General features: G+C 42.4%; 1 protein-coding gene across 1 annotated transcript in view; it reads left to right on the forward strand.

Annotated features, from left to right (window-relative positions):
- The window catches only part of RPSA (ribosomal protein SA), a 35,904-nt gene extending 21,873 nt beyond the window's left edge, over positions 1-14,031 (forward strand). Inside the window, exons 5-8 of the mRNA XM_069737187.1 lie at positions 29-157; positions 4,519-4,675; positions 4,754-4,789; positions 13,856-14,031. Of these exons, the coding sequence (XP_069593288.1) occupies positions 29-157; positions 4,519-4,675; positions 4,754-4,789; positions 13,856-13,956 (423 nt within the window). The 3' untranslated portion in view covers positions 13,957-14,031. The remainder of the gene's footprint in view (positions 1-28; positions 158-4,518; positions 4,676-4,753; positions 4,790-13,855) is intronic.
- Positions 14,032-14,339: the final 308 nt, after the last annotated feature.

Consider the following 14,339-nt stretch of genomic DNA (forward strand, 5'->3'; position numbering starts at 1 on the left):
CTTTATAATTGTTTTATTTTTCTTCTAGGGGGCTCATTCAGTTGGCCTCATGTGGTGGATGTTGGCCCGTGAAGTTCTTCGTATGAGAGGCACAATATCCCGCGAGCACGCATGGGAGGTCATGCCTGATCTTTATTTCTACCGTGATCCAGAAGAGGTCGGTATATAATGTGGAAGTTCAATATTACCGGTAGTTGTTTTGAGTTAAAGCATTTCCAACTAACACTATTGCTCTGTACATTTACAATAAGTGTTTATTTTGTGGCTTTTGACAGATGTTTTGTTCCTGTTTCTAATAGTATGGATATATTTTTTTGTACTATATAATGTAAACGCTACGCAGTAGTAGTCAGTTTCCAAATTCAGAGCAGTAACAATTTGCAGATACTTACAGTAGTTACGCCATATGTTTGGGTCTATGGGTACTTCGGTGTATAAGCTGGACTTGCACTTAAATGCTAAAGGGAGTCTGTCACCCCCAAAAATAGCATTTAAACTACCTAATTTATATAGGGGGTCTAGTCCCTATTTAAATCCTTTAAATTAGTCAAAATCGCTCTCCATAAGTTATAGCGCCCCTTCTCTTCGGAGCCCTGCTGTGTGCCCAGTTTCTGACCTCATGTGTGCTCAATGGTCAAAGGAAAAAATTTATTTTGAATTTTTCTCTTGCTAAGGGCCCACCAATACCCAACACCAGGGCCCCACCTTTCAACTACATGCAAATGTGACATTATCCTCAATCACAAATGTATATAACCATGAATTAAATAAGCTGCTGCCTTTTTACACATAGTATATTGTGCCAAGAACTGCTCATAGAAGAGGGTGGAGGCTCGCACTTGCACAGGGGCCCACCGGAGGATTCTCCTGTAGGCATGTCCAAGCTTCCCCTAAATGAATTCATTGAGGGGTTTAGTTTGTAAAATGTGGTCACTTATGAGATCTTCAGAAAAAATGACAAGCCCCCACTCAGCAAAAATCCATTCCAGGAAAATCTGAACTCCAGCATGGCGCTCCTTCCCTTCTGAGCTATGGAATGTGTTTTCTCTTATTGGTCCTTTGTAAAATTAACATTTTAGTGGGAAAAAATCAAATGTATATATTTTCAACAACCCAATGAAAATAGTTCTATTAGTCAACTAAGGCATAATGGGATTTGGTCAGCACAGAATGAGTGCAAATTACCACCACAGCTAGCGGGTACTTGGCAGGACCTAAACTTCCCACCTGCTTGTGTTCCATCAATCTCCCTTCTGCCCTCCTCTGACAGGTCTGCTTTTAAAGAGCCAACCACAAGGATGAAATGTTCGAAGAAAAGCAGGTGGAAAGTTGTGTTTAAGGCTGTGTGAGGGAATAAAAAAGCAACGTGTGCAGAGTTTTGTCTCAACACATGAACGATTTCCTGATGCTAGCAAAGTGAATGGGAATCTTGAAGTTGCTTATTTTTGACTTGCAGATTTAGATCTGCAGCATGTCGATTCTTTAAGGCCATGTTCACACAGTGCGTTTTTTACTGCGGAACCGCCGCGATTTTGCCGCTGCGGGTCCGCAGCTGTTTTCCATGCAGGGTACAGTACACTGTACCCTGTGGAAAACAGGAACCACTGTGCACATGATGCGGGAATTAACTAAAAAAGCCGCGCTGAATAGCTGCGGTAAAAAAGTACCATGTCACTTCTTTTTGCGGAACTGCAGCGGTTCTGCACCCATAGACCTCCATTGTGAGGTCAAACCCGCAGTAAAACCCACAGATCAAAAATATATCTGCGGGTTTTCTGCGGTTTGTGGTGCAGAACCGCTGCAGTGTAGCTGCCCCCCCGTGCCCCAATCCCACCCCCATGCTCCGATGCCACCCCCCGTGCTCCGACGCCACCCCCCCGTGCCCTCATCTCCGCATGCGCAGTGCGCCCGCCGAATCTGCCGGCCGGCAGATTCGTTCCAAAGTGCATTTTGATCACTGAGATAGATTATATCTCAGTGATCAAAATAAAAAAAATAGTAAATGACCCCCCCCTTTGTCACCCCCATAGGTAGGGACAATAATAAAATAAAGAATTATTTTTTTTTTTCCCACTAAGGTTAGAATGGGGGTAGGGTTAGGGGTAGGGTTAAAGGTAGGGGTAGGGTTAGGGTATTTTCAGCCATTTTAACCCTAAAAAACTTCCTAGAAAACAGACTCTGCATAGAAAACTGCATCAAAAAACGCACCAAAAACGCATAAAAAAAAGACCTGCGTTTTCTGCCAAGAGCTGCGGTTTTTAGTGCAGAAAAACAGCAGGGAAATCAGGAACGTGTGATCATGGCCTAAGGCTATACACTTTGCGGATTTTGCTGCGGATCCGCAGCGGATTTGACCGCTGCGGATCTGCAGCAGTTTCCCATGAGTTTACAGAACAATGTAAACCTATGGGAAACAAAAAACGCAGTGCACATGCTGCGGAAAAAAAAGCGCGGAAACGCTGCGGATTACATTCCGCAGCATGTCACTTCTTTTCTGTGGATTTTCACCTGCTCCAATAGAAAACTCCAGATGAAAATCCGCAGAAGAAACCGCAGTAAAAACCGCGATAAATCCGCAGTAAAAACCGCGACGGGTTTTATCTGCGGATTTTGGAATTCTGCTGCGGAAAAATCCGCAGTGGAATCTGCAAAGTGTGAACATAGCCTAAGTGTTTTTGCTGCCGATCACACTCATACTAATGAGTGGGGACAAATCTGCACCAAAAGTGCATGTATTTTGCGCTTTGAATTTCCTGACTAGCGAAACGAAATGGTGCTGATCTCACAAAATAATGGGACTCTGTCAGCACAGAATAACTCTTCAAACGGAGTCCCTGTGCACATACGCTAAATGTTTAACTGCGCCTCCATGTACCGAATGCTTGTAGTGGGTTTGATGGCCATTCTGTGCTGACAATCCGTTTAAAAATGCTCCCTACATCCCCAGATTTCCTTGAGTGATGTTTCCAGATTAGCTACTTGTGGGGGTTTCTGCTGTTTTGGCATTTCGGAGGCTCTTCAAAAGTGGCATGACATCTGCAATCGGTTTCAGCCAAAATTCAAACGTCTCCCCTTCCTTTCCGTGTGCCCAAACAGTAGTATGTGACCATGTATGGTTTATCATTGTACTCTAGACCTCCCAATTTGTTGTGCAATTTCTCCTATTTTTACTGCTAATATTGTAAAAATAAGAGAATTTGGAGCTAAAGCAGGGCTGGGGAACCATTTTTCTGCCAAGGGCCATTTTGAAATTTCTACCATAATTCGGTCGCTACACAAAATTATCAACTTAAAAATTACCCTTTCATGAAACAATGAACTCGCCCCTTACATGATGGCTGGAGCTGCTTCTCTTTGGTGCGGCTTTGAAATTGGGTGATATTGAGTATGTTGCTTCTCACAGCTGCTCTTCCATATTTGCCAGTCTGGAGCGTAACTTTGTGAATCATATTCATCACACAGGAGATGCTGGGACTGCCATATATACATCACTGGGAGGAGCAGGGGTGCGTCAACCTGCCCACCAAGTATGCTGGCCAGTGAAGGAATCCTTCAATGCTTACAAGTGCGGCTGCCATCCCGAGCACTGGCTCATGGGATTCTGCTGGGGGATGCAGCAAAGGTCATATTGGGCCTCTTTTTCCCTACCCCTGGGTTAAAGTAATATTTTTGTGGAAAATACTACATATTTTAATTTTTTTGTTTCCACTTTGTTTTAAAGGGGTACTCCCAGGGAGATAAAAAAATATTGTAATGGCCATACTTTCATAAGGTATTTAAATAACATGAAGAGTGCAGTTTCCCATCCTCACTACGTGTAATTCTGTGTTGTGCTGTGGCTGCTCCCTTATGAGAAGTAACGTCATACATTAGGGGTGTAGCCAGCCCCCTGATACCATCTGATATTGGGGGTGTTTCCTGCTCCAAGCTGCTATAGCTGCCTGCCCAGTGATTACACAGTATCAGACCACATACAAGAAGATAGTAACTAGACAGGTAGGAATTGTTAGTTATTAGCGATTTTGTGTGCTGGACCGAAGTAACAAGGGCATCAAATTTCAGTTTGGTAAATGCAAATTTAGCCATTTTCGTTTACCACTCTTACAGTACGTTAGTGAAAAACTCACTCTTGCTGGGTCAAAGAAGCATTACAAAGTTACTATCGCACAAAGCCCAATTTTTCAGTTCTAGCGTGTCACTATCGGGAAGGTGAAAACCAGCTTCGACGGTATGGAGTTAAGATATATTGACGTGAGTTTCTGCAATTGATCAACTTTCAACATCTAAATGGAGATTTGGAGATTGTTTTAAGTTTTGAACTGGATATTTGATAGACAAAGCATTTTCAGAAACTCTTTTGCCTGTTTTGTTTGACCATGGTAGTTGTAGCAGACATCTGGGGGTTTGGGCACAAGTTCTGTAACCTAGTGTGATTCATTTGTAAATTGAATTTTGTCTGGTCTTCAAGCGTTTGCTGATGCTTAGTTTTGCAAATATATTTTTTTATTTTAATTTCAGATTGAGAAAGAGGAGCAAGCTGCTGCTGAGAAGGCTACCACAAAGGAGGAATACCAGGGTGAATGGACTGCACCTGTCGCAGAATTTAATACAACTGAAGTTGCAGACTGGTCAGAGGGAGTTCAGGTTCCTTCAGTGCCCATTCAACAGTTTGCTGGTATGTAGCTGTTTTGTTTTTAAAAATTGCCATAAAATGTTTCATGATGTTTAATCTACTTCTAATATTCAAACCTAGATCGTCCTGAACTTCCAGCAGTGCCCAAAGTTCCAGGTAAGAAATTTAAATATAAAAATCAATTTTAGAATAAAATGTTGACATAATAGATCCGAACTTGGGTCCTCTTTACACTGCATGTGAAACGCTGTTTGCACGACTTTAAAGGAATATATTTAACCAAGCAGAAAAGGTGGAAATAAATGGTTTTGTATTTTATAGTTATGCTCCATTTAAAAAAAAAACTTTTTTTTGGTCCAGCTAAAAAAAAAAAAAAAACTGCGTGTATTTTTGCCAACAAGTCCATAGGAAATGGGTCTGTTAAAGGGAATCTGTCACCTAATTTTGGGGCTATAAACTGCGGCCACCGCCATCAGGGGCTTATCTACATCATTCTGTAATGCTGTAGATAAGCCCCCGATGTGACCTGAAAGATAAGTAAATCAAGTTAATTATACTGATCTGGGGGTGGGGGGTGGGGTCCGATACAGTCCGATGGGCGTCGCAGGTCCGGGTCTGCACCACCCATCTTCATACGATGACGTCCTCTTCTTTGCTTCCTGTCGCGGCTCCTGTGCAGGTGTACTGATCTGCCCTTTTGAGGGCAACGTAAAGCACTGCAGTGTGCAGGCGGCTGGCCTCTCTGACCTTTCCCGGCACCTTCGCTCCGCAGTACTTTGCTCTGCCCTCAACAGGGCAGATAAATACGCCTGCGCAGGAGCCGCGACAGGAAGCAAAGAAGAGGACAACATCGTATGAAGATGAAAGGCACCGGACCGCGACTCCCATTGGACCGGACCGCCCCTGGGTGAGTATAATCTAGCTTGTTGTTCTTATCTTTCAGGTTATATAGGGGGGGGTGCTTATCTTCAGCATTACAGAATGCTGTAGGTAAGCCCCTGATTGCGGTGGCCCAAAATTAGGTGACAGATTGCCTTTAACTAGCCATCCATTTGAAAAGTAGCTGTTTGTTTGCTTACTGGAGGTGGGAAACATATACTGCTGGACAAATGAGAACTTTCAAGTGTTCATCCATTTGAAACTGGTCCAGTAAGCAAAAAACAGATTCTTTTAAAATTGGGGGAAAAAGTGTGGCTATTTAATGGACTAATTTAAATGGATTATTACTGGACATGTGAACGTAGCCTAAGGCTATGTTCACATGTCCAGTAGTGATCAGTTAGAATGGATCCAGCAGCAATCCTTTTGGCAAAAATGTTGTGCAGACACAACTTTTTAGTCAGTTTTAACTAACTGATTTCTGCTGGTTCTGTCTTTTGAACATTAAAGTTTATGGAAAATGGATCTATTAACTATCCATTTGTTTAAATTGTAACTTATACATTTTTTTTTGCTTACTGGATCTAGTATCTGGTTCATAAGCAAAAAACAGAAGCGTTACAAATGAAACGGATGGCTAATTAACGGAGCCAGCAGAGAGAAAAAACTGACTAAAGTTTGCACAACGGTTTGCCAATGGATTGCTGCGGGAATCGGTCTAACTGATCACTATAGGACGTAACATAGCCTTAGTACATTCTGCAATCAGTGGTTTCACTGGTTTTTACATGTAGAAAAAAGTGAAAAAACAGCACAAAAAATATCCATCGGGTGTAAAAGCTTCCCAGGCATATACCAATTCTATGATAAACACAACGCACCAGCCCATTTCCACTAAACTGAGGATAGGCAACACCCCAGAATAGACATAAGCATACTGACCGTAAGGTTATTACACCATACTCAGTCATGAAGTGTTTTACTATTTTAACAATAACCTTTATTCACAAAAAATACACACATTTAAAAACAGTGCCTCAAAACCAGATCAAATATTAAAAAACCAACAAAGACAGCGGCAAATGTCCAATACTATAGAAATTTAGTTGTTAAAGGCAATCCATTACTTTCATTTTTGTTTTTAGCAGCAGCTACTCGGTTATTAAGGTGCAAATGCAGAGTAATTTATTAGAGTTGTATCATGGGAAGGTGCCAAACACGTAATTATTCTGCAATGGATCATTGTTAAATAGATGAAATGTCAATCACCAGAGACATAATTCCCTAGCATCACCCAAGCATCTAAGACATGCACTGCCCCTGGGGGTAGCTGAGGTCTAGCGTGCCACGAGGCAGGACAACGGCAGTAAGTTCAGGTAATATGTACCGAGCAGATTACTTTTACATGCAGGTTTTGCGTGTAATATGTTAGGTGTGGATTTTAAGAGGCCGGTGGGAGGTGCAACAGCTTTATGGTTAATACTTGGGGCAGCATGTCTTAGATGCTTGGGTGATTACACCAATGAGAGGAGGTACCGATACTGGTTAGTATCACTTTATGATTTACAGCTTTTGGACATGTGGGTTGCTGTGCCTGGTGTTCCTGTGTGAGCATTTTGGGGTGGCCAATTGCCCTATTCACTAGGGAATTATGTCTCTGGTGATTGACATTTGATCTATTTAACAATGATCCATTGAGGAATAATTGCGCGTTTGGCACCTTCCCATGATACAACTCCGTAATAAATTACTCTGCATTTGCACCTTAATTGTGAGTAGCTGCTGCTAAAAACAAAAATTAAAGTAATGGATTGCCTTTAACAACTAAATTTCTATAGTATTGGACATTTGCCCCTGTCTTTGTTGGTCCTCATTAATATTTTGGTTTTGAGGCACTGTTTTTAAATGTGTGTATTTTTTTATGTGAATAAAGGTCATTTTTAAAATTGTAAAACACTTCATGACTGAGTATGGTCTAATAACCTTACGGTCAGTATGCTTATATAGCAATTCTAGTAAATATATCTAAAAAATGGAAGCAGGACACCATAGTAGTCAATCCACGTGCAGTTTAATTGCTCATATGGGCAATTAAACTGCACGTGGATTGACTCTACTATGGTGTGCTGCTTCCATTTTTTTGGGATGTATTTACATATAAAGATAATGGGGCATGTAAACAAGCAACAGGACAAGCTGCAGTTATATATTCTGCAAAATCAGCTGACTGTATAGGACACCTGCAGTGACAGCCACGGGGTTCCTCTGCAGACCCCCGGCTATCATGCTAACCCATCGGCGCCCTGAGATCATGTGACAGGGACGCTGATGGGCAGGGTGTGACTGAGATTAACAGCAGTATTTAACATGTTAACAGACGCAGGTGGATCGCTATCAAATCAGCTGTCATGGGCAAAGATGCGGCATTGTATGTCATAAATCATAAAGGAGTTGACACTAGTGATGAGCAAGTGTACTTGTTGCTCGGGTTTTCCTGAGCACGCTCAGGTGGTCTCCGAGTATTTGTAACTGCTCGGAGATTCCATTTCTGTCTCAGCTGCCTGATTTATGGCTGATAGCCACCCTGAGTACATGTGAGGGTTGCTAGGGAATCTCCACATGTGATCAAGCTGTCTAGCAGCCGCAAATCATATAGCTCCGTCAACAAAAACTAAATCTCCGAGCAGTCACAAAAACTCAAAGGACACCCGAGCGTTCTCTGGCAAACCTCATAGACCGGAGACAGGGACAAGGGGGCATCCTCTGCGTCTGGAGGAAAGAAGGTTTAAGCATAACAGACGCGGATTCTTTACTGTAAGAGCAGTGAGACTATGGAACTCTGCCGTATAATGTTGTAATGAGTGATTCATTACTTAAATTTAAGGGGGGTCTGGATATATACTAGATTCCTTGTTACGGTGTTGATCCAGAGAACTAGTCTGATTGCCGTATGTGGAGTCGGGAAGGAATTTTTTTTTTCCCCAATGTGGAGCTTACTGTTTTGCCACATGGGTTTTTTTTTTGCCTTCCTCTGGATCAACATGTTAGGGCATGTTAGATTAGGCTATGGGTTGAACTAGATGGACTTAAAGTCTTCCTTCAACCTTAAAAACTATGTTAAACCCGAGCAACGAGTATATTCGCTCATCGCTAGTTGACATGTCAACAGCCACAGGTGGATCGCAATTCCACCCACAGCTGATAGGGGCACATGACAGCTGATCAAATCTGCTGTAATGTGAGAGATTTGGGCTCTGGCCAGGATTCGACTTATGACTTACCTATACGTCATAGGTCGTGAAGGGATTAAATGGAAATGATGATTTTTTTTTTTCCCCATCTCAATATCTGCTAAAGTGAGAATAATAACCAAACATTTCAGTGTACAAAATAAATTACTGACTTTTAAAGAAAAACAATCCGTGACCAATATAGCCACTCTTCTTTTCGCTAGCAACCTTCCTTCCATGGATCCGGTCAGTTTCTTATTTGTTGATTTTTGGCTGCACCAACCACAGCTTCAGACACTGTGACGGGTGTACTTTTTTTCCTTTAACGTTAATCTCCTGTTTTTAAGAAGTGCCCATAGGTTCTCAGTAGGGTTTAGGTCAGGTTAAGGTACCTTCACACTGAGCAACTTTCCAACGAGAACGACAACGGTCCGTGACGTTGCAGCGTCCTGGATAGCGATCTCGTTGTGTTTGACATGCAGCAGCGATCAGGATCCTGCTGTGACATCGCTGGTCGGAGCTAGAAGTCCGGAACTTTATTTGGTCGTCAGGTCGGCGTGATTCGTCATGTTTGACAGCAAAAGCAACGATGCCTGCAATGTTTTTTCATGTAGCGAACAACCAGCGAGAACGATAAGTACGGCACTGGATCGCTCCTGCATCGTTCTGCTGTTGCCGTGTTTGATGTCTTCTAGCGACCTAAACAGCGACGCTGCAGCGATCGGCTCGTTGTCTATATCGCTGCAGCTTCGCTTAATATGACGGTACCTTAAGGGAGGAAATGTCATTGTTTCATCTGTAAGGGTATGTGCACACGTTGCAGATTCTCTGCAGATCCGCAGCGTTTTTTGAGGTGCTGAAACGCTGCAGATCCGCAATTGATTTACAATACAATGTAAATCAGTGAGAAAAAAAAATGCTGTGCACACTTTGTGGAAAATCCGCTGCGGTTTAAAATAAGTAGCATGTCACTACTTTTTTGTGAATCTGCAGCGTTTTTGTACCCATTCCATTATAGAAAACCGCAGGGGTAAATAAACAGCAAATAAAAAAAAAAAAACGCTGTGGAACCGCACAAAAAACGTGAAAAATCCGCAGGTGTGTTTTCTGCCAGGAGAGGCAGAATCCGCTCCAAAAATTCCTAAGGCTACTTTCACACTAGCGTTTTCTGCAATCCGTCACAATGCGTCGTTTTGCAGAAAAAACGCATCCTGCAAAAGTGCTTGCAGGATGCGTTTTTTCCCCATAGACTTGCATTGACGACGCATTTGCGACGGATTGCCACACGTCGCATCCGTCGAGCGACGGATGTGTTGTGCTTTTGCGGACCGTCGGGAGAAAAAAAACGCTACATGTAACGTTTTTTTCAGCTGACAGACCGCTTTTTCCGACCGCGCATGCGCGGCCGGAACTCCGCCCCCACCTCCCCGCACCTTACAATGGGGCAGCGGATGCGCCGGAAAAATGCATCCGCTGCACCCATTGTGCAATGCAGCAAACGCTAGCGTCGGAATCTCCCCGTCGCAATGCGTCGGGGAGATTCCGACGCTAGTGTGAAAGAAGCCTAATCCGCAACGTGTGCACATAGCCTAAGGCCTTTACTGACAGCAGAGCAGTGGAGACTGACGCGTGCGATGGAGCAATGTTCTGTATAAAAATCTTACTTTACATGAAAGATGCAGCCTTTTTCCCCACTGTTCTACAGCTTGATCATGTCTTCTAAAAACTGGCAGTCGGTTTGGGAGGTTTTTTTTTTGTTTTGTTTTTTCAACTAGCTTATTAACCCCTTCATGACCTTAGAATTTCAGTTTTTTAGTGTTCATTTTTCGCTCCCCTCCTTCCCACAGCCATAACTTTATTTTTCCGTCAATTTGGCCATATGAGGGCTTATTTTTTGCGGGATGAGTTGTACTTTAGAACAACATCATTGGTTTTACCATGTCATGTACTAGAAAACGGGGAAAAAATTCCAAGTGCGGTGAAATTGCAAAAAAAGTGCAATCCCACACTTGATTTTTGCTAGGCTTTTTTGCTAGGTTCACTAAATGCTAAAACTGACCTGCCATTATGATTCTCCAGGTCATTACGAGTTCATAGACACCTAACAGGACTAGGTTATTTTTTATCTAAGTGGTGAAAATTTTTTTCCAAACTTTGCTAAAAAAAAGTGCCATTTTCCGATACTCGTAGCGTCTCCGTTTTTCGTGATCTGGGGTCCGGTGAAGGCTTATTTTTTGCGTGCGGAGCTGGCGTTCTTAATGATAGCATTTTGGTGCAGATATGTTCTTTTGATTGCCCGTTATTGCATTATAATTCAATGTCGCGGCGACCAAAAAAACATAATTCTGGCGTTTCGAAATTTTTTCTCGCTACGCCGTTTAGCGATCAGGTTAATGCTTTTCTTTTATTGATCGGGCGATTCTGAACGCGGCGATACCAAATGTGCAGGTTCGATTTTTATTTTTTATATTGATTTATTTTGAATGGGGCGAAAGGGGGGTGATTTAAACTTTTTTTTTATTTTTTTATTTTTTTTTCACATTTTTTTTTACTTTAATTTTTTATACTTTTGCCATGCTTCAATAGCCTCCATGGGAGGCTAGAAGCAGGCACAACGCGATCGCCTCTGCTACATAGCAGCGATCTGATGTTCGCTGCTATGTATCAGAAATGGAGGTGTGCTGTGAGCACCGACCACAGGGTGGCGCTCACAGCTACCGGCGATCAGTAACCATAGAGGTCTCAAGGACCTCTATGGTTACTATTCAGAAGCATCGCCGACCTCCGATCATGTGATGGGGGTCGGCGATGCGATCATTTCCGGCCGCCCGGCCGGAAGCCGTAGTTAAATGCCGCTGTCTGCGTTTGACAGCGGCATTTAACTAGTTAATAGGTGCGGGCAGATCGCGATTCTGCCCGTGCCTATTACGGGCACATGTCAGCTGTTCAAAACAGCTGACATGTCCCGGCTTTGATGCAGGCTCACCGCCGGAGCCCGCATCAAAGCGAAGCTTCTGACCTCGGACGTACTATCCCGTCCGAGGTCAGAAAGGGGTTAATACCAGCACATAGCAGTACCGCACCTCCACCTTGCATCTGAGTTGAAAGGGACATCTTTACCTGTTACTCCACTAGCCTAGCCATCAACAGACACTCGTCAAAACCTTTGAAAAATCTTCAGATATTTCTTGGCCCAGTCTTGATGTTTCAACTTCTGTGTAATGCTCGGTGGTGGTCAGGTTTCAGCCTTCCTTACCTTGGTCATGTCCTGATCACTAAACGTCTTGTACTTATGGGCTCTCCAGAGGTTGCAGTTCTGGGATATGACCGCTTTGGAGGGTAATGGGTTCCTGGTCACTGCACATTTAATCTTTTGCAGTTAATTTGCGTGCACATCGCTAGCGCACGCCCATTGTGGGCGCGCTCTAGCGATGCGTCCGATATTGTATTCAATGCGTGCACCATTAAATATTTTGATCAAATTTTATGCAAATTTTTTAACTTCTAGCTGTATAATCTTAAATGATTATTGGATGAAGGAGATCAGATGTGTGTTTGTGTAATGAGAGGGGTGTGGTTGAAGGATACATCTCCCTTCACCGAAGTGTGCAGAATTATTATTAGGCAGGGATGAAGGGCGAAAAATTAAGATTTAACGAACTATAAAAAGTCAATAAATGGTTACAAGTCTTAGGCTGGGTTCACACTGCGTTCCACGTGTCCGTTAGACTACGTTACACCGCGGCATAACGCGGTGTAAAGCAGTCCGTCTAACGGCGGTTAGACGGACTGCTTTACACCGCGTTATGCCGCGGTGTAACGTAGTCTAACGGACACGTGGAACGCAGTGTGAACCCAGCCTAAGACTTGTAACCATTTATTGACTTTTTATAGTTCGTTAAATCTTAATTTTTCGCCCTTCATCCCTGCCTAATAATAATTCTGCACACTTCGGTGAAGGGAGATGTATCCTTCAACCACACCCCTCTCATTACACAAACACACATCTGATCTCCTTCATCCAATAATCATTCAAGATTATACAGCTAGAAGTTAAAAAATTGCATAAAATTTGATCAAAATATTTAATGGTGCACGCAGTGTAATCCTACCAACAAATAGTCGCACTCTGTAGCTCTATAGCATGCAAACATGAAATATATCAAATGTTGAACTGCGTTCATGCACTAAAAAATTTGAATAATTGAGAATACTTAGTGCATAAATTTGCCAATTCATGTATACCCAGCAGCCACGATAAGGCGATTCTCATTGCTGGGAACCTGCTAAATGTGAATCCTCTTAGGCTGAAGCCTACATTTATGTGAAGGTAGGATCCAGCTATAATTAAAAACGCCTGAGGCTGATGGTGGTGCTCAGAGACCCTATGTATACAAATATCAAGACTGACCGTGACTTCCTAACAAATACCAGATGTGAATTAAGAGTAGCCACCTCCATCTATAACGAACAAAGTAGCCCTATAGCATGCAAACTACTTTATTGGTTATGTATGGATATGGCTAACTTGGTAAGCACCTGTACACACCTATTTTCTGTGACGGTCAGTCTTTTGATATTTGTATACACAGTGAAATCCTAGTCATTATATATTACTTTCATTTCTTTATTGAAAGCACTTATGAAAAATGCTGCTTAACTAGGCAGTCATAGTTTACCACTTCATCCAATAGATCAGGTACTTTATTTTGAGACAGATATTTGTGTTTAAGAGCCACATAAGTCAATGTATAAAGCAACGGCAAATATGGGCTAAGCTCTGGTCCCACAATGTGTGTGAAGAGGACGACGTGCACATTGTGTGCACTTTTAGTTGGGTATATGTTCATGACTCTTGCTAGTGACCACAGTCTTGATGTCTAGCATAGTTTGATAGACTCATACCAGGTTTAATTGTACATGTTAATGAATTATTGCAATGTGTATGTCTTCTAAATAAGCGTTTTAAGAACCTTGATGACAAAATCCTTGAGAAATAACAGCTCTAAAGTTCATTTAGGACATTGTTTTTATTTATAAATAAAATGTTCAAAATAAATAAAATGTGCAGCAATGTATATAAAATACTAAAGTCTTCAATTCTTATTTGTAGCGGAAGACTGGAGTTCACAGCCTGCTAGCACGGATGATTGGTCTGCTGCTCCGACTGCTCAAGCATCGGAGTGGGTTGGAACAACCACTGAATGGTCCTAAAGAATTATCTGGTGTCACTTATTTTAGTGCCTGCTATGATCCCAGAATAAACATGAACATGTTTTCAAGTTAAAAGTGGTGCTGCATCTTCATTTAAAATGCTGGAGAAATGTCTTAGCTGTGAATATTAAACATATGTCCACACTATCCTTTTGTTTATAACATAAGTTATAAAGGGTAGTTTAAAAAAAAATTAACTCAATAGTAAAAATAACTTTAACCCCTTAAAGACCGCCGATACGCCTTTTTAACAGCGGCAGTTAAAGGTACTTATTCCTCGGTGCCGCTTTGTGACAACTCTTAGAAAAAAAGGGTATAGCTCCCTCCCAGTGTCCGAAAATCTGTGTGGTCTCTGCTATTGGGGGCAGCTGAGACCCTGGAGA

This window comes from Ranitomeya imitator, chromosome 8 (genome assembly GCF_032444005.1).
Source record: "Ranitomeya imitator isolate aRanImi1 chromosome 8, aRanImi1.pri, whole genome shotgun sequence".
NCBI classification, from domain to species: domain Eukaryota; kingdom Metazoa; phylum Chordata; class Amphibia; order Anura; family Dendrobatidae; genus Ranitomeya; species Ranitomeya imitator.